Raw genomic sequence first — 21,729 nt, 5'->3', positions numbered from 1 at the left:
GAATTTAGTTATTCTGTAGAAGCAGCTGATGCTCTACCAAAGGTCATTGGAAGGTCAGATGAATTTCCGATCATAATAATGGTGCGTTTTTCTTATGAAGACTGCAGCCACCTTTGATATATAAAGAATTATCAACGACTTCATAGTTTTCTACTTTCGGAGTTACTCCTCTTGGCAAACATCTCGCTGTTACTAACTTGATAGACTTTGTTATGTGCTTGGTTTTTGTTTTCACCTTGAAATTATTTCATAGCTCAGCTCATCAAGGAGGCGTTCTGTTGGAACATGTTTGATTTGTTACTAGTCTAAGGGGCGAGAACAATCAGCGGGGAACCAAACAAGTTCAGTTGAACTTCATTATCTTGAACACCAATGTGTCGAATACCATGGATATGTCAAAGTGATTCGGAAGGCCCAACCACTTATTCTTTAAGTTTTTTTTCCTCGATATTGTGAATCCTCAGATATCTCGACATTTTTTCTCGGTCCCAGCGAGTTTGAGATAACAACGTTTGACTGTATATTAAGTGATAAATTCTATGGTCTAAACCTTTATTCTCCAGATTTTTTGCCTTTTCCACGGCCTTAACTGCAAGTATATTGATCACTAGGTAATGTAGACCTTGTTGAAGCAGTGCTGGTATGTCCACGCAATCAGAGTCACGTGGGCTCTTAGGTTATAGGTAGCTATTTAACGAATTCATACATCACTGGATGACAGCGTTCATCGAAACAGATTTTGAAATGTCATGATATTAAGTAATAATAGCTCTAAAACTGAAAATTTTATTTTGATGTAAAAATGTGCTATTTTGATAGTTTTGTATGTATAACTTTAACTATAGTCATTGATAAAATTAAAATTGAGTTTAAGATTTTATCAAAATAAATATTTCGGTTCTTTTGAATATCTAAGCATTATGTAGAAATAAATTTTTGTACGGGAAGACAATATTACTTTGCTTCATGAAGAACCTCTGGATTGGTTTTCTGACGCGCAAATATTAATAACAAAAGTTAATAAACCTTATTCTTTTTGTCTTTGAAATAGTAAATCACAATTATGCACCAAAAAAAATTTGACACCAAAATGACGGCTAGTATGAACAGTAGAAAGCTAGGACTGTGTCACAGTAACCTGCTGAAACAGGATCTGTGTGGAATCTAATACGAGGGGTGTATGACAAGGATGTTGTTATCAGTCCGTATCAATATATTTACAGTTTTGTTGATTAAAAAAAGGTATTAAATTTACTTGATTTTAGTACATTCATAAATTTTCTCATGTATTTCGATTTAAAAAAGAATATTTTATTTGAACATAATGTAACAAACTTTGTCGGCTCTGCTGGGGGTTGAATCCAGGACCACTGGTAGGGTAGTGGTTAGAACGCTCTCTTCATGATCCAGGACCACTGGTAGGGTAGTGGTTAGAACGTTCTCTTCATGATCCAGGAGGTGCCAGGTTCATTCTCAATCCTGGCATCTGTCGCAAATCTAAGACATGGGGTAACTTTTCTTTTGCCAAGTTCCCTGCATTAGAAGTGAAGGTCACCGGTCTTTTGGATATAACCTTCAAAACGGAGGTTTTGTGTCATGGTAGGTGTTGGCATGATGAAGCATGTCCTACAGAGCTTATAGGTCAAAATTTGTGGTACTTCACCAACAGCTGGTGATGTCCGTGTAGGATTTAAAAATTCTCAAACGGGACGTAAAACAACACACAAACGATTATCTGTAATTAAAATCTGATGCAGAGAACTTTTTAAGAAAGAAAGCATCAATAAGTTTTTACTTCACAGTGAAATTTCTTAAGCCTGGTATTTTCATTAGATAAGAAAATGGATGTTTTTCTCAATTTTAATCCAAGGTTAGAAACAACATTTTAGTTTTCATTTACATTTTAAACACGAAACAATTACAAGGAAGAACATGATCAACATACTCAAGCACTCAATACGGTTATCTCAGTACGGTTATCTTAGTACGGTTATCTCGGTAGGATTATCTCAGTACAGTGATCTCAATATGGTTATCTCAGTACGGTTATCTCAGTACGATTATCTCGTTACGGTTATCTCAGTACAGTTATCTCAGTGCAGTTATCTCAGTACAGTTATCTCATTACGGTTATCTCAGAATGGAATTTATTAAATTGATGTCGTGGACTTTTACATTCTTTTATACGTCCGCGTAAAAATGTGGGCATATTATGCTATACCGCTGTTGTCCATCTGTCTGTCCGTCAGGCCCTTTAACTTTGTCTTCGCAACTCTTCCTAAACCCTTTAAGGGATTTTGATGAAACTTGGTACAAAGAAAGATCACAATGGAGATGTGCACATTGCAAGGGGAGTGCTGCACCACTATATTTGGAGGAGTTAGGGCCCTTGGACTTGATTAATTTTATGCAATTACCTTGTCTTCGCAACTCCTCTCTTAAAGCCTTTTGAGGGATTTCAATGAAACTCAGTACAAAGGAAGATCACAATGTGTAGATGTACATAATAATGCTGTCCCACTATTTTTGAAGGACTTACAGCCCTTGGACTTCGATTTGTTTTAAATCAATGCAAATACATTGTTATTGCAACACCGACGAAATCCTTTTGTGGATAATCCTTTCTCACTTGTTCAAATTCCTAGGTCAATAATGTATGTGGGTGTATCATGTACCAGTTTAGCAGTGCCCTAGTTTTGCCTAATCATGCCTGGTTGAAGGAAAAGTACTGACATCACCTGCTATACACATATAGTCAATATTTATTATTGAATTAAGAAACAATTGATATATCGTTTCAATCTCCCGTGCTGAGTTGTCGTTCGTTACTCGCTCGGACACGTAAGAGCCAATGGTATTGCTAATAGTTTTAGTCTGGAAATAGAAAGTGAAGTTGATACTGCAATATTTCATGTTTTAACATCATAGTCTGTAGCAGCTTGAAGTTCCCTGGATATTTAAGTTTATTTAACAGTGTGTAATTCCATAATGTTATCTGCGCATGTTGGAAAAGCCTAAATACCCCATTGTTAAACGTTATTTTGATACGAGTTGTACAGTGACGTCTTGCATAAGTCATGTGACTCGAACGAAATAAAAATGAGGGTAAACAAGGTCGTGGCGAAACTTCGGATTTTGATCTAATTCTCTCATACACGTGTTGCCATTTGAGCTTGCTACATTTTACTGTGATTAAAGAGCTTATAGATACTGATTGTACCAATCTGTCCGGGGAGCGCTTTTAATAACGTATGTTTCATGCAGTGAGGCATGTATGTTTTATCAGTATTCTGTTGTTGGTGATTTGCATGAAGGTAATAGAGGTCAAATTAGCACTGGTATGTGTATATATCATAAACACCAATTTATCGTTTTTCATTTATTTTGAGAATTTTTAGAATTAAAACATTTTTAAAAACGAAAGAAAAATAGAGACTACTGGAATTGATATACTGTGGTATGTATATATTTTTAGAACATCAGATGTTGTGAAATTCAATAAAAGTGAGACAACACTCTAGTTTATAGGTGATAATCAATTTCTAAGAGAGCTAGCTCTGCATTTCCTTTTTCATGAAAAAAAAAGAAAGAAATGTGTTCTTTTATTCATTTCGTGGCCTGGCATGACTGCAAAAACATTGAAAATTAGTATCCAATGAAGACTGATGAAATCGCTGTAACAAACTACAAGCATGCAGGCACATGTAAAACTCAATAGGATATGTCCCAGATTTTCCTCTCACAAACCATTAGGTTCCGCACTCTGCGACGATGTCATACTTATTACATATAAAAGTAAAATTTCCTGTTTATTTACAATTATTTACAGTTTATATCCATTGTGTAAATAAATTAAGACAATGAGTCATCTTCATTGTGTAAATTAATTAATTTATAATCTTTTACCCCAGGATCTCTGTACCAGGTTTCAAGGCAATACATCTTAAACGTTACTTAAAAACTGCAAGAACAGTGCTTGCAGTGATGAAATATCCACATAATGCTTATTACACCTTCTGCAACATAATACATGTATATAATTTGATAAACTTACTAAATCTTCATATTTCAACTTTTTATTCAAAATCCACGAATGAATAAACAGTCCAGATATATTGATTTGTTAACTTGTTTATGTATCAGGCATTTAATAAGCTTAGTAGATGTAGCCTTTCAACTACGACCCTTTCAACTTCGACCTTTACAAGACCAGCAAAGAAACCTAGTGTCCAACCCGACTGTTCGGTAAATTTTAAATTGATTGGAATTTTGCTTACCTCTTCTGAGTTTCACCTTCATGTTCTGTTTCAGTATTGAATAACACTAATTTTATTTCAAATGGGAGATGGTTCAATGGTTCTTTGGATTGAAAAAAATTAATTTCGATTTTTAATTGTTTTCTGTTTTGGTTATGGTCTTGGTTCATTTTTTCTGACGACAAAGCCGACCCATCGATATAGTATGTAAATGTAAGTCAATTAGATTTCAAAATTATCGTACTTAAAATTTGATTTTCTGAAATACGTGTATATTCTGAAAGGATCCAATCTGATCACAAACAACTGATTAATGTATGATATAATTGTCAGATTAGTGATAAATTGTGTGATGCACTACAATAGCTTTATCAATTAAAGGGTTCACAAACACATCCTGTTTATAATAGCCTTAGAACCAGATAATTAAAGGTTTCACAAACACATCATCCTGTTTATAATAGCCTTAGAACCAGATAATTAAAGGTTTCACAAACACATCATCCTGTTTATGATGGCCTTAGAACCAGATAATTAAAGGTTTCACAAACACACCCCATTTATAATAGTCTTAGAACCAGATAATTAAAGGTTTCACAAACACATCATCCTGTTTATAATAGCCTTAGAACCAGATAATTAAAGGTTTCACAAACACATCATCCTGTTTATAATAGCCTTAGAACCAGATAATTAAAGGTTTCACAAACACATCTTGTTTATGATGGCCTTAGAACCAGATAATTAAAGGTTTCACAAACACACCCCGTTTATAATAGTCTTAGAACCAGATAATTAAAGGTTTCACAAACACATCATCCTGTTTATAATAGCCTTAGAACCAGATAATTAAAGGTTTCACAAACACATCTTGTTTATAATAGCCTTAGAACCAGATAATTAAAGGTTTCACAAACACATCCTGTTTATAATAGCCTTAGAACCATTGAATGTTTCACAAACACATCCTGTCTATAATAGCTTTAGAATTAATAGATGATTAACATCCTGTCTGTGGCCTTTTGTAGTACCTGTGCTTGTGAATCTGGTTTGCTGATAATTAACAATATTGAAGCTGATACAAATACAACATAGTTACTTAGATTTTTTGTACCCACCGCAACGCAGAAGGGGACCTAGAAATAACAGTGTCCATGCATCCATTCGTCACACTTGATTTTGTAGACAAAACTCGAAAACTGGTAAACGGATTATGTTCAAATTTAATAGGATTGTTTGTCACCATATGTAGTAGATCATATTGCGCTGCCATTTTGATTCGACAAATTTTACAGTAGTTATGGGACTTTGTTGAATTTGTACATGCTACACTATTGGAACACTTTGTGGACACAACTCCTCAGAGATTGCTCAATGAATTGTGTTCAAATTTTGTAGGATTGTTAAGTTGATCATATTGCTCTGCCATTTTTATTCAACAAATTTTACTGGAGTTCTAGGATCTGTAGGATTGTTAGTAACCATGTGTAATTGATCATACTGTGCAGCCATTTTGATTTGACAAATTTTACAGGAGTTATAGGACTTTGTTGAATTTGCATATGCTAGACTATAGGAATACTTCATGGATGCAGCTCCTCAGAGACCACTGTATAGATTTTGTTCAAATTTTGTAGGATTGTTATAGTCACAATGTATAGTTGATCATATTCCACACAAGTTTGATTTTACAAATGTAACAGGAGTTAATTATATATGGGATTTTTGGACATATGGCTATACGCGTAGCAATCTTATTTATGCAGACCGGTCATGTGACACTCCCTTGATAATGAGAGCAATTATTTCATTATAATTACTGCATGATGTGCTCCAGATCAAACAAAATTTGGTACACACATTTTATCAGAACGAGAAATTTCTGTCGAGATTCACAAGAAATACAAAGGAATTAGGATGATCAGATATAATGTAGGTAGTGTGGCAGGAATAGAACCCTCTCTTTCTCTCACCCTCTGATCTCTTTCCCCCTCCCCCTCTCTCTTTCCCCCCTCTGAATTCTGTAGAGAAACTGCAATAGTGACAATTACCTGAAGACCAGAGTACTGCACTGCCCAAGTTACCCTCTAGTCTATATAGAAAAGTGTTATTGTTTTCATTTGCATTGACAACATAGAGTTGTTTTGCATGAAAATTAATTCCACTGCTGAATCAACTAAAAAGTAATACGTACTTCCCAGAATTTGACAAGTGAATAAGCAGGACACATTCCTATTATCCAATATCATAGGTGACGCCCCAGTCCTGCCCTTCCCAAAGAAAAGAATAATAAAATTCTATCAGTCAAGATATATATAGGTAATGGTTACAAAGATTTTTGAAGTGTATATATATTTATTTTATTTAGATACTTTAAATTAATTTTTATTTAATTTTTTTGGGAGAGACTGTATTAGTTGAAATGGTTTTGCATTTTTGGATGTCTTTAACAAAGCAATTCTTTGACTTTGCCAGGCATTTGATAATCCAGCCAAGTGCTCTACTACAACAGCCGAACCACCCACAACACCGACACCTAAACCCACAATAAACACACTTATACCTACCAGTAAAGTTCAACTTACAACTACACATAAACTTAATATGACAACAACACATAAACTTATGACAACCACACATAAACTTATGACAACCAGAACTAAACCTATGACAACCACACCTAGATCAATGACAACCACAACTAAACCTATGACAACCACACCTAAACCTATGACAACAACCACACCTAAACCTATGACAACCACACCAACACAATTTTCATCACCATCCCATCAGCAGGACAACGGATGCATGCCTGGGGTATTTAAAGCTTTGGGTTTTTTAAATGTTTTAACATAAAATTAATGCTAATTTAATTATGCTTTTGGGCTTGACTTTTATAAAATAACAAACATTTAACATTATATTGACTGAATCGATGGAGAAGGTAACCATAAAAGCTTCGATACAGCAATACACATACTAAATTGGCTTGGTTCTGATGTTTATATTGAAACTTGCATCAATATAGGGGTGGGAGTCAAAATATCATGGCTAAGCCAAATTCACTCATAACTGTATTGAACCAAAAATTCTGAAAGTAAAGTTGAATATGTTTTAATTCTTAAATTTTAGATTAAATTGGGGTAAAGAGATATATATAAGTTAGTTGGTATTTGTCAGTTCTGTTTAAGAAGTTGGATGAGACAAGGGGGCCAGTTAGGTTAAATACTGCAGCTAGACATTTGTGTAAATCTGTAAGAAAGGGACGGAGAAAACTCCTCCAGTAATAAAATATCTGAAGTCAGGCTTAAAAGCATGGTGTTGTGATTCTAATTGATTTTATAAACCAGGACTCTAAAACTTTATTCAGAATGAACATTAATACACCAATTTAAATATTAATTTTTTTTTAATAATACAAGTATTCATATATAATTTTGAAATTAATATCAATAATGTGGGGGTGGGGAGGTATACATGTTTACTGCTATTTGTTTTGTGTCATATATTTTTACCATCCGTTCACGCAGTGCATCGAATTCTGATACATGTATCATAAAGCCTACACTGGACATTTAATGAAACTCATTTGATATGAAAAAGATCTGAGAGAGAGAGAGACAGAGAGAGAGAGAGAGAGAGAGAGAGAGAGAGAGAGAGAGAGAGAGAGAGAATATGTTTAGTTGTAACTTCTGTCAGAACTTATGCATCCAACTTCCTTAAATTAGAAAATTGCTTGTTCTAGAATTAAGTTTGATATGAGCATTTTTTGTCTTGGTCTGTTAATTTATCATAGCAGTTAATTTTTCTTATTTTCCTGCTATGGGCATACTTCCAAAAAAGAAGCTGAACTCTGATAATGAATAAATTACTTCTCAACTGTGAAATTCTGTACCAGCTGGGCCCCACAAACATGATTATTTCTCACAAACTATAAAATTTAGTATAAGGGGGCCACAACCATGATTATTTTTCACAAACTATAAAATTCAGTTTAAGGGGGCCCACAAACATTATTTTTTTCACAAACCCTGAAAATTTAATCCCAGGAAAATTGGAGACCCTGCAGAACGGTTACAAAGTTACATATGTTGAGATGGTTTTTGCCTTGATCTACTGAGGGTTTTTTTTGGGGGGGGGGGGGGGGGGTCATGCAGATAAACTTTTTTACGTTAAGGTCTTGAAACAGGTCTGTACATGATTACAAGCCTTCAAACCTTTGAGAAATTTTGAAACACGGTTTGATTAGTTTTAGAGTCCTGGTCATTTGCATTGCTTTTCTCCCTCCCTCTAGTATTGGTGTTGGTTAATTTCTATTATTTTATAATATTTGTTAATATGTAACTCATATTTATAAAATCATGCACTTGATGTGATGAAAATTGAAGATGCACACATCAATTTCATCCTGTACTGTATTTTTTCCATGTTTTTGTTTTGTTTTAAAGAGGAAATGTGAATTGTCTTCTAATACTGTGGATACCTTATTTTTACGAGAGTACTTAATATTGCGAAATGACTTGTATACGTCAAATCGCGTAAACATGAATTCGCACGTGATTGATCAAGAGTTCTTGCATGTATTTTAACAACAGAAAAATAAAAGCGAATAATTTTATTTTGCGAGTTATGCCTATCTCGCGAAATTATGCGATGATAAATTCCCCGCATTTATTTAGGAATTTACAGTATTAGATATTTGATATCGCCAAATGTAAGATCTTTTCTACAAAACAAAGTCGTTTTTTTTTAAAATAATTAATCATAGAAATATACAAAGTTTAAGTCAGTTGTCTGTTAATTGTTCTGATGCACCTCTTGGAGGAACAAAAGAATTATTATCGATAGCACATTTCTAGTCCATTACACCAATCTAAGATTTTCATCTTTGTCACCCAACTGCAGGTCTCGTACACAAATCATTAAAAAATTTGCTGAAATCCAGTTTGGAACCATGCAGTTTTAGCTGTCGCTTAATTCCATTGTCCTAAATAAAATATTAAGGTAGCTCACTACATCAAGATTTATACATTTTATGACACAATCGTCACAAGATGGCAATTCAAATGCTTTATGAAATTATTACTTATATTGATCGATTTGTAGTATTTAAGTTTTTTTTACTTGTATGTTACTGAAGGTTCTCAGAAGTTTTCCATTGAACTGCATGTTGCATGCCATGATATTTAGTATAGAATTTGAATGTTGGGGGGTGGGGGGGGTTAGCGCGGAAATAGTAAATATTTCTAATGTCATGATGATAAGATGATCATCATTTTACAAAATAATTAAGAATGCACAGGGAGGAGAAGGCTATGAGCATTTAAATTTACAGAGCAAGAACTTACATCGTATATGTTTGTATGTGTGAAAATATATAGCATTGATCAAAGCATACAACTGAAATACAATACAGAGATTTGTATTGCGCCAAATTTAACAAGCTACCTTAAGGCACTTAAAGCATAAAATTACAGACATTAAATGTACTACATAATTACCACATGACATGAGGTAAAATGGAAAATATTACTGTGTTGAAATGAATACGATATGTTTACCGCTTTCTTCTTTTTAGCTCACCTGAGCTGAAAGCTCAAGTGCACTTTTCTGATCACCAGTTGTGCTTCGTACATCTGTCTGTCTGTAAGATTTTCACATTTTCGACTTCTTCTCCAGAACCACTGGACCAATTATAACCAAACTTGGCAAAAAGCATCCTTTGGTGAAGGGGCTTTCAACTTTGTTCCAATGAAGGGCCATGCCTCTTTCAAAAGGGAAGTAATCACAAAAATGCAAAATTAGGGTGGGGTCATTTAAAAATCTTTTTCTCAAGAACCACTGAGCCAGAAGAGCTGAAATATACCTGAAAGCTTCCTGACATAGTGGAGATTCTAGTTTTTTTTAAAATCATGGCCCCCGGGGGTAGGCTGGTGCCACAACAGGGATCAAAGTTTTACATGTGAATTCAATATATATAGGGAAAATCTTTAATTATGAGTGATGGTGACTCAGATGAGCAATGTGGCCCATAGGCCTCTTGTCTATGTTGAACCAACAAAATAAAGATGCATTACCAAAAGCATCATTGCTGGCCATGCTCACTGAATCTGGGAGTACCTATCCTACCTCAAACCGTGGTTGTATAAGAAAGCAAAACTCTCGACTTTCATGAATATTTATGAAATATGACACAATCATTTTTTGACCAATCACAGTCATGATAACAGATTTTAATGGCTGGTACAGGTAAAATGTGTAACATTTGTTTAGAAATGATAACAGACAGAGCAGGTTACAGATCAATCAGTGTTATTTTCCATGAAAGAAAAATATGGGAGCTCCCCAGTTGGTTGATATATGAACATAAATATTCATGAAGTCGAGGACTTTCTTAATCATACAACTACAGCAATGACGTAGTGTGAACGGAGACAATAGGCGTGGTTTGAGACAATGTACCAAAGGGAAGTTAACACTGTGGCTCGACAGTTTAAACTTTGTAGCGTTTCAGACTTTAGTGCTTCTGTTATAGAGAACTTTCAGAGAGTTTAGATTCTCTATGAGGATGTTTGTGTATACAGACAATATAGATAGAGGTTTATCAAATTCTAAAGAAGGACTTCTAGCTTTTAGATTGAAATCGGAACTTACACAATTCTCAAGTACTTAGACATATTCTCGTTCCTTGCCCTCTACAGCACCATGCTTCACGCACCGTATTTAGTTTCCGTCATTCATCAATCTCTGTTCTGTACTATTGTATTTAGTCATTCATTATTTTAATTTTAATTTAACATAATTATTAATTACTTGGGCAATAAGATTCATTACTCATCTGAGTCTCATGAGTGTTTTAAAAATCCAATTCTGATAAAAGTTTTTTGGTTGTTTTTTTTTTTTTTAAATTTGTACACAATATTCAAAGATGCTTAAAAATATTTTTGTTATTTACAATGACTATTTCATGCTTTATGTGAATTAATTTGTTTTCACCATGTGTATTTCCTTCTTTTTTTTCATCTTGATTTATATTGCTATTTTAGTCCAGCAGAAGTAACTGCTCTCTCAAAGATTCCAGTAAAAGTAAGTATATATCATATACGATAGACGGTGTACTAGTGTGTTATTTACAGGGTAGTGGAAATGAATTTCAGTGTTGAAAATACATGAGGGTATGAACTGCGACATGTTAGCCAGGGGTCCGTGTTTGCCCATCAACTCTTTATTTTAATATATTGCTTGTAGGAGTTATGAGATTGATCACTCTTCATTATCTTCACCTTTCCCTTCATGAAAAGTACCCTGGTGTGTCATGTTGCAGTTCATAATTGCCATTCAACATTAGTTCATAGTAAAACCATAAGCTGTATTTTCTGAAGGATCTCTGTTGAATATGGAAATGAGGCTTGTTTTTGTTTAAGAGGTTGCTCGCAGATTAAAGACTTAATTTTCTGTTGACAGTGATAGCATCATAGTGCTATAGATAGCATTATTGTGACTAGTGACGTGATGTTGATATTCCCTATATAATTATCTATTGATAGTGCTGTCTCTAACGTGATAGTGACGTGATGTTGATATTTACTGTATAATTATCTATTGATAGTGCTGTCTCTAACGTGATAGTGACGTGATGTTGATATTCACTATATAATTATCTATTGATAGTGTTGTCCCCTCTAACGTGGTGATAGTGACGTGATGTTGATATTTACTGTATAATTATCTATTGATAGTAGTGTCTCTAACGTGATAGTGATGTGATGTTGATATTTACTGTATAATTATCTATTGATAGTAGTGTCTCTAACGTGATAGTGACGTGATGTTGATATTAACTGTATAATTATCTGTTGATAGTGCCATCTCTAACATGATAGTGATGTGATGTTGATATTCCCTATATAATTATCTATTGATAGTGTTGTCTCTAACGTGATAGTGACGTGATGTTGATATTCACTATATAATTATCTATTGATAGTGCTGTCTCTAACATGATAGTGACGTGATGTTGATATTCCCTATATAATTATCTATTGATAGTGTTGTCTCTAACGTGATAGTGACGTGATGTTGATATTCACTATATAATTATCTATTGATAGTGCTGTCTCTAACATGATAGTGACGTGATGTTGATATTCACTATATAATTATCTGTTGATAGTGCTGTCTCTAACGTGATAGTGACGTGATGTTGATATTTACTATATAATTATCTAATGATAGTGCTGTCCCCTCTAACGTGATAATGACGTGATGTTGTTGATATATTTACAATCTTTTTATCTATTGACAGGTGATAAGAATGCCACGATTGCTGGAGTGGTGATTGCAGTGATTATACTAGTGGCGTTAGTCGTGGGTATTGGAGGGTGGTTCTTCTATGCTTATACCCACCCTACATCAGCCTCAGGGCAATGGATGATCAATGTAAGTCAGTCTCTCGGGTGATCTGTTGCTCTCTTTTTTTTATCCGTTGTCGATCATTAACTTTTTAACATATTCAGCTTCTTCTAGGACAGCTGAATCAATGTTGTATAACATCTATAGGTCAAGGGGAACACCAATGGTGATTTTCGTGGACTCTCGCCTCCACAGGGCTCAAGGGGTGGGACCAAAACCATCAAAATTAATGTAATCTTCAAAAATCTTCTTTACTTCTAGATATCAAGGAGACAAAATGTTTGAATGAATGTTAAACCCTATACGACAATTGTGAAATTCTTGACCCTTGGTTTCAGGGTTCACGCCTTAGGGCGGGGCTAAGTTGGATATATTAAAAAAAAAAATGCATCATATTCTACAAAATCTTTTTTTCCTCTGGACATCAAGGAGTTAAAAATTTTGAATGTTTATAATGAGCATTGAGCCCTCTACAAAAATTAATTACCCTAGGGTGGGGCTAGGTTGGTCATATATTGAAAATGCATCATACCATAGGAAAAGCTACTTATTTTGGACCTCAAGGAGACTAAATGTTTGCATGATTGAATGGGTACTGATCGAGTCCTTTGAAATTACGAAATCCATGAGCCCCAAGTTCAGGTGCCAGGCTGGGGCTAGATTGGTTATACAAATAGAGAATCTTGTTTACTTCTTCAGGATACTAACCAGATAAACTATGATTATATTAAGCAATGTGAAATGTATGACCCCTGGGTTCAGTTCCCGTGGTGGGGTTTCCTTGATCATATGTAACGTTGAAAATGCAATATATTCTAGAAAATCTTACATATACCTAGAAATCAAGAAGGCAAATTGTTGGCATTAGTATACTGAGGAATGTGAAATTCATTACCCCTTGGTCCAGGCCCCAGGGTAGTGCTTAGTTGATCTCCTGTGGAAAATATTCAGTACATTTTAGAAAATCTTATGTACTCCTGGACCCAGTTGCACGAAGATGAGTTAAGTTTAACTGATAGTTAACGTCTAGTTAACGCAATATAAATGTAAGAGTTAATGGGAAGTTAACTGTCTGTTAAAGTTAACTAACCGTTGTGCAACTGGATCCTGGACATTAAGCAGGCAAATTGTTTGAATGATTGTAATGTAATGAAAATGGTAAAATTCATTTGCCCATTATTCAGGCCCCAGGTTGGGTTGAGTTATAATCATATATTGAAGACCACAATGTATGATTAAAAACTGTCTTTACTTCTGGACATCTGTCAACCTGTGTGTATAATTGTAATATTGAGCAAGCAATGCAATGAGCCTTCTTTGCTTTACCAAACTTTTGAAATCCATGCAACCTGGCCTTCAGATTATAAAACTTTTTTGAGCACATTTTCATACTCAAACTCAAACTCTGTGCTCTAAATCGTGCTCATACTAAAAAGTAAAGGGTATAAAAGTTTTATAAAATAATTCTGTACTCGAATGGAGTACATGCTCAAAATTTTTCGAGTATGCTTCGGCTTGCTCAGAGTTGGATTCAAAATAAACATGGCTGAGTTTCAGTATGAGTACGTTTTATAACCTCCAGGCCTGGATTGAGGCCAAGTTTGGGGAAATGTTGATCATATACATGCATTTCATTGGGAGGGGGGGTGTTCTTTTATTAGTTAAGATTTAAAGCTATCATTCTTGCTTTGTTTTGCAGCATCGTCCAAGTGAAATGAAAGCTAAGATGAATAAAATGAAATTCTGGAAAAGAGACACTGCATCGGGAGAAAAATATCGCGTAGAATCCACAGCCTAGATAAGAAATATTACAAAAGATGTCAACATTTGCTCATCAAAATATGGAATTCAATTTCCCATTGTTTTAGTAAAGCTAAACAAATCATTGGTTTGAAGTTGGAAAAGATGATTTTTAGGTTTTCTTGCATTTGTTTGTATTTTTTATTTACTTGTGTAGTTGGAGTTTAAATCTAAGTTTTTGTTGAGCAAATGGCTACCAGTCTGTGATATAACTAAGGATTTCCTTCACTTCAAGTTTGTTGTTTTTTTTATCTCTCTGATGGCCAAAAACCAAAATGTTCCTTGTGTGTACGAACAACTTAATACTGGTTTTCAAATGCTGTAGATTCCTGGTTTTACTCGGGTACTTAATACGGCGAAATGACTTGTAAACGGCAAATCGCTGGAACATGAGTTCGCCTGTTTAATATCTGTTAATCAAGACTTCTTGCATATATTTTTGCAACAGAAAATTAAAAGCAAATAATTTTTATTTCGCACATGATGCCTCTTGCGAAAACACAATAATGAATTTCTCGCGTATATCTGCGAATCTACAGTAAACTATTTTAATAACAGCCTGTAGCCAAAGAGATGTGAGAACGATTGGATTGAGGGAATGCCTTTATACTTTAAGATGGTGTATCTCTATTGTCATTCTGTTTTCCCAAGATGCCTTAAAAGACTTGATAGGGAGATCCAGGATGCTGTGTGCAACATTAGCTGTTTTTTTTGTGCATTGTTGTCTACCATGATGTTGAAATGTCTAAAGAGTCTATCACAATTTTGTGCTATGAAACTTAGTTGAATTTTGATCAGTCAGCAAAAGTGATACACATTAAACTAATGTAAATTTGATTTGCATATACATGTGCTTGAATGAGCAGAAAGGAGCGAAATGACATATTACGAAACATTGGTTGTTAAGCGACATTTTCATTTTCCAACTTAAAACCAGTAGTTGTGATTGGAGCATTAGTTGTGATGTATTTTTTACTTGATGCGCTTGCATCAAGACTTCAATTTTTTAAAAAATAGATTCACTTGAGAGTTCACATGACAGTTTAATGGAGAATAATTTGCTCCACTTTGAATTAATGCGCATTAAATTTTCTCAATGTGACTGTGACGTAAATTCAATATTAACTGAAATAGGATTTTAATTTAATATGGACAACGCCAAATCAGCCGGACTGCAGCACATCCCTGGAATGACCGTTCAGATGACATCAAAAAGTGAACATCTCTTGAAATTTTCAACAAAAAAAACCCATCTTAAAACTTATTTTTATGAATTAGGTTTTTAGATTCTAACATGTATAAACTGTGACTTTCTTAATTATCAAACATCAAAATAAGAAAACTTTTAGCTATCGATCTTAATCATATACAGTGTTTTATTTTGATAATTGTACACTTATACTATTAGGATCGTATGGCAACTTTCATTTAATTGTGTTTTATTAATGCATTCCTCTTCTTACCCTTGTAAACATTGTCGCTAGCCACGGTTACTGAGTCCGGTAGTACCTACCCTACCTTAATGTAGTGTAAACAGAGACAATAGGCGACGTGGCTCACAACGATGCCTTGTAAAGTGCCTTAGAGTAATTTGTTTTGTGTCAGGCACTATATAAAGTTTGTTATTATTATTATTATACTTTGCACCAACGTGGATAAGGCATAAGAATAAGACAGCTTGGACTTTAGAATGGAGAAGTGTTCATTTTTTATCTCACCTAGTAAGACTTTGATAAAAATAGAGCGAGTTTCAATATCAAGACCCTGAGACTGATCTGCCATTAGCTAGTACAAAGTTTGTAATTTTGAAATGATCCACAAGTTGAATATCGATATACTTCAGCATTGGTTATATTGAACTTTGGATATAATGAACATTTCAGGTCCCCCTGAATTTCAATATATCTGGAGTAGATTGTAGCTTTGAATGCAAGCTCTTATTACTCAGAAATAGCAAAGGCGGATAAATGTGGGATGTGACATCTGTATGTTTTGTCCAAAATGTCAAATTTAGATGATAAAACAGACCAAAGACTTCAAGAGGAACAGGTATTAATATTCTAATTTGAGAAGACCAACAATTTGTTATGGACATAACTTGCCCAATGATCAAAGCTTCTTCCGGACTTTTAGCTTCTTCCGGACTTCTTTCAGAAGAGCTACACCAAGAACAAATAACCTGTTTCTATGCGCTCTGTTCTGATAAGTGTGTCCAATGACAAATACGAACTGATTGAGAATGTTATTTAGAGAGGCTGCTATTGTAGAAGCATTTCATAAAATCCGGGACTAACAATGCACAACCACAGCAGATGTTGCGTACAAGTTTGATGACAGCCATGACCAGGAAACATATCATATTTTACGAATTTGTACAATTTTGTCCAAGAATTCCACTGAGCATGATCATTTCATTTCTTTTTGTTTGTGTAGTTCTGCAAACTCAGCCAAAGGAATAGATGGATTTTGAGAATTGTCATTTTTATAGAGATAAACCGCATTATACTCTGTACATATCTGTTACCATCAGCCTATATACTGTCATATCTAATAGAAAACTACCTTTGTTGCTAACAACTGCATCCACGATTGATGCCCTTGCTGGTTTTTAAAGCAAGAGCCCATAGATGTAGAATAATTCATTTTCCAACTTTTTTTGTAATTTTCAGTGAAATTCTACAAAAGTTGTTTCTGTACCACCCAGTATGTTGGTTTATCAATTAGTCAACATGTTTGTAATTTTATTGTTGATGTGTCTATACAGTAAATGCCCCCCTCCCTTCCGCAAGATCGTTTAAAAACTGTCGATTCCAAAGAAATTGAAGTAATCATTGGAAATTAACACAACACTGCGCTGTACTGTGTATTCCATGCAAATAGTTTCAGTTAATGAGATGGGGGTGCGGAGAAGGAACAAATTTTTATCTGTTATTTTTGTTGTTTCTTTGTTTATCATTGTTATTATAAAAATTGTTTTAGATTAGAATCCCACGAAAAACTGAATCACTCCGTTACATTACTGTTTTGTCGTTTATTGTTATAATTACCTGAAGATGATTTTATACAGATTAGAAAATTCTTCAATTATGACGGCAAGTCGCAAAATTTTTCTGTTTTGTCATTGTCCCACCGAAGGCATGATCATTGGCAATATGTACACTTTTTTTCTCCTTTACAAAACACGAATCTCATCTTTGTTTTGTGCATTAATATTTAACATTTTTTTATTCTTCAGATGCAATATACAAATATATACAGATTTATCAAGTAGTTAAGCCTGACAATCCTACTTCTCAGACTTAATGTCCGGTCATGTTATGATATATCGTTCTTTGATTAATTGATTTTTTTTTTCCAGTTTAAACCAAATGAGAGATCAAAGACAGATTTTGAGATTTTTCCTCAATATACTCCTGACCAAAACTTGACAAGCGCACTTTGTCAAATGTGGTATTTTTGTGTTGACTGTGTAGTAACTGCCAATGAAATGTATAAAATCCACTCAGTTTGTTGATATAATAGCATTATTGGTTGAATTTGCATTATTTAAGGTACTAGTAGTATGCCATATGGTTGATAATGGCCATCTTCTTTCAATATTAATTAACTACAGTAAAACACATTCATAGCAAAGTGCATGGGACGAAAAATATTGCTTCACTTTAAACATAATTCGTTGCATCCAATAATATCATGTTTTTAAATTTTAAACCAAAGGGAATGAAAATCACTTCGCTGTACACGTTAATTCATTATAAGAGTGGTTGCTGTATTTCATGTTTTACTGTATAGTTAGATCAGTGGGCTACGGAAAAGGGTAGATCATGTTTTATTATGCGAACCCTGGGAAGGGGGGGGTGTCAAAAATAGTTTCTCCTTTAATTCCATGTCTGTGTAGTTGTGTCAAACCCCTTGGCTCTATCATATATGATTGTAGGGTTTTCTGCACTATAGAATGGACCTGTTCATTTTGACTAGGAATGTTTGTGAAGGCAGGTATTGCTACTGTTTATAAAATCAGATATAAATGAAACTTGATAGAAATGTTCCTTACCAAGTGTAATTGTCTAAGATGTTTTATTTTCTGGATGAATTTGATATTTTGGGATGGGATTGGGAATGAGACATTTTTGCAATAAAAGAACAAATACTAGTTCATCCTACGCTACATCTTCGCCCACCAAGAATAGCAGAGCGGATCGTAAACCCTTGGATAGCGAAGATGTCCTACACTAGTACTATTTTATATTAGTAGAAAGATGTCCTACGCTAGTACTATTTTATATTATTAGTGGTTTTTCAGTCATTGGCAGTTACCACAGTGCAGCTTAAAACGAGATTTCCAGTCCTGGTCTAACGACCATATTTGATTTAACACTTGATTCCAGTTTCTGGTTATTGATTTAATGAAACCATATTTTTGAGATTATTCCCCAATATACTCTTTTTGGAAAAAAAAAAACTTCATACATACGTATACTTTGTCTTGTAAATTTCCATGTTTACCTTTCCTATAATGTACAGTGGGTTTTTTTTATTGGAGGATAATTCACAACATTTCAGTAATTCACACCTTGCATGTAATATACCGCGGAACCTTACATGTGTTATGCTCTGTATGTAAGTTTTGCCCATCGTTTTCCATGTTAATCATTGAGATTATCTATCTATTAGCAGGATATTTTGAATTCTTTATCATTTTTCAGCAATCTACGTCAATGTTTTTATGTTGAAGAGCGTCAATGGTTCAACATTACTGAATATTTATAATAGCATAGCGATTGATAAATTCTCTTCAGCTATGCCATATATATATGTTGCTAACAAACGAAATGTTAATATTTTGCATGAGAATTGATTTTAGATATTTATTTTATAATTATTATGATATTAGAATAATCATACAGTTACAATATTTTTGGATGAAATGTGGAAAAAATTTTCAGTTATTGAACTCATCAGTTCCTCTTCATTTTGTGTGTAATATATATATGACTGAGAACGTAAGATAATCGTGGATATCTGTTAATATAATTATATAGAATAAACATATAGCTAGTGAGGATTTCGTTTTTGTTTTTATTACCAATATCACATGTATTTATACTGTATTTTAATCAGCCTATGTTAGGAAGATGCTAATGAATATTTAACCATGTAAATTATTTTTAAAAAATTTTATTTGAATGATAAATTACATTTATAACTATATTATAGAGCCCATGAAGGATCCAGTTGTCCAAAAATTTACTTATATTTAACTGATGCTTAACTTGTCATTAACTCTTGCAGTTATATATGGCATTTTACTCAACTTTTTAATTTTTTGTAGCAAAATTAATTCTTTGCATGCCAAAAATGACTAAATGTGTTTTAAATGAAATATTTTGCATAGTTTTCGAGTTTAAAGCGAGGAAATTCAAATTATTTTACGTGCCAAACAAGAAGGTTTGAAAACAGCTGTTAGCCATTGTGTAAAGGGATGAGAATTATTCGACACGATGAAGGCTGGTGGGTAACACTGTATTAGGATGTTTTGTGCTGCTGATGGATGCAGTAGCTGCCGGTTAAACTTAACTAAGTTTTAGTCAACTGGGTCCTGTAGAACGAACGTGTCACAACTATTTGTATAAAATTTTGAAATTAAAAGTATGGCAAGTGTGTACTTATATTTTCTTTAGTCATGTGTAAAGTGCAGCATTACATCAATATTGCATGAAGTATATATGGTCTAAAGTCTTGGGCCCCTGAACTCTTTGTAAATAAATTTATTCCCATTGTAAATGGACCAAGTTTTACTTGTAAATCAGTTATATGTATGTTCATTGTAGTAATGAGTTTATCTGGAATGTATTTTTCATATGAAACATATTTCAAGTTATTTATGAATTTTAGATCTTCATATCAGTTGAGTTAATAAGAATTAAAGGAAACTTATCTTCTGTTGATAGACTGTCTTACTTTATTCTATAACTCCACCCCCTGCTCAATAGAAGGGACTAATGCTGGGTTCCCACACGTGCCCGTCTCATTTTTTCTGTTAGGGACTACATAAATACAGAGTATACCACCTTTGTATATATCGTCGACTGCCCTATTTCCGTGACTGACCAGAATCGGTGACCTTTTGTTTACGTGTGTCCGGGTGTAGATTGCGTCATTAATTTCGCCGTAGTGTTTGCAAACATATATGGAGTACTACGTCTTCAATTTTTTCCCGAAAATGAACTACTAGAAGGGGAGTATGTATAAAAAAAAAAAAAAATCAACACGAGCACCCCAAAAATAAGCACAGTTACTTATTACTTTTTCAAGCAAACCTTCAAATTAATATAAAGTATACCAAAAGTCTACAATTCTACACTATGTTATTTTATTTATTGACGTTTAGTTGCACATTCCTCCTGTATATATATACGTTTTAACAGTTACAAACTTTTGGCAAACCTATATTAACAATGGTCACCGAAATAGGTGACGTCACCGTTTTAGGACCACAAAGTGACATGTTTTTTGTTACAAAAATATATTCAATTAACGTACCAATGAATTTGGAGTTTTTGGATGAAAGTAAAGGAATGTAATTACTTTAAAGGTAGGTGTGTAATTTATTTATTTAATCCAAGTGATTAATGAGAAAATCGCGGTTTATCACAAGGTCACCGAAACTGGTCAGTCGACGATATATATATATATATATAGTTTCAAGCATCAAAATTGAATGGCGCAGGTCTTGAACTTAAAAATGGATGACCTGCATGTAGTCGCTGACACGATAAAGAACCCTCACTATAAGCACCTTGCATGGATGACAATTTATGGCACTTCATGTAAGAAATAAATTTATTTTTCGAAATACACGAGGGCATCATATTGCGACGCTTTCAGCTGGCGTGAAGCGCTGCTGTTCATACCCCCATGTATTTTTATTTCTGTCTAAAAATAAATAATCGCACTATATTACCAAGATTCATTATTCACATTCATGAGGAAATATCGAACGTAAAAACACTGGAAATGTAAATATGTTGACTTCTCTATGTGAAAGAAGAATTCTTGAATGAGACATAAATCAACACGTACCAAGCTAAGTTTTCATTGGCCGACATCTTTCAATTTTCCTCAACAACTAAAAGTCCATCATGTGCTTTCATTTCATAAACTTATAACCAGTAATAACTTGCATACATTTGTATCTTCAAACGCAATGCATGTAAAACTCGGTAGGAAATATTAATTTTAATTCTGTTTTTGTTGA

The 21,729-nt window shown here is 33.9% G+C and overlaps 1 protein-coding gene across 8 annotated transcripts in view; it reads left to right on the top strand.

Moving 5' to 3' along the window:
- LOC125666824 (plexin domain-containing protein 2-like) overlaps positions 1–20,421 on the top strand; it is a 71,122-nt gene extending 50,701 nt beyond the window's left edge. For 2 of the 8 annotated variants that reach the window (XM_056151949.1, XM_056151948.1), the window contains 5 exons: positions 4,144–4,245; positions 6,732–7,076; positions 11,306–11,345; positions 12,565–12,698; positions 14,371–20,421. In XM_056151949.1, coding sequence (XP_056007924.1) covers positions 4,144–4,245; positions 6,732–7,076; positions 11,306–11,345; positions 12,565–12,698; positions 14,371–14,469 — 720 coding nt within the window. In that variant the 3' untranslated portion in view covers positions 14,470–20,421. The remainder of the gene's footprint in view (positions 1–4,143; positions 4,246–6,731; positions 7,077–11,305; positions 11,346–12,564; positions 12,699–14,370) is intronic. The other 6 variants (XM_056151952.1, XM_056151950.1, XM_056151954.1 and 3 more) reach the window with 3 other exon arrangements.
- Positions 20,422–21,729: the final 1,308 nt, after the last annotated feature.

This window comes from Ostrea edulis, chromosome 10 (genome assembly GCF_947568905.1).
Source record: "Ostrea edulis chromosome 10, xbOstEdul1.1, whole genome shotgun sequence".
NCBI classification, from domain to species: Eukaryota; Metazoa; Mollusca; class Bivalvia; order Ostreida; family Ostreidae; genus Ostrea; species Ostrea edulis.
The sequence above is the reverse complement of the archived record's forward strand: the minus strand, read 5'-3'. Positions and strand labels throughout refer to the sequence as shown.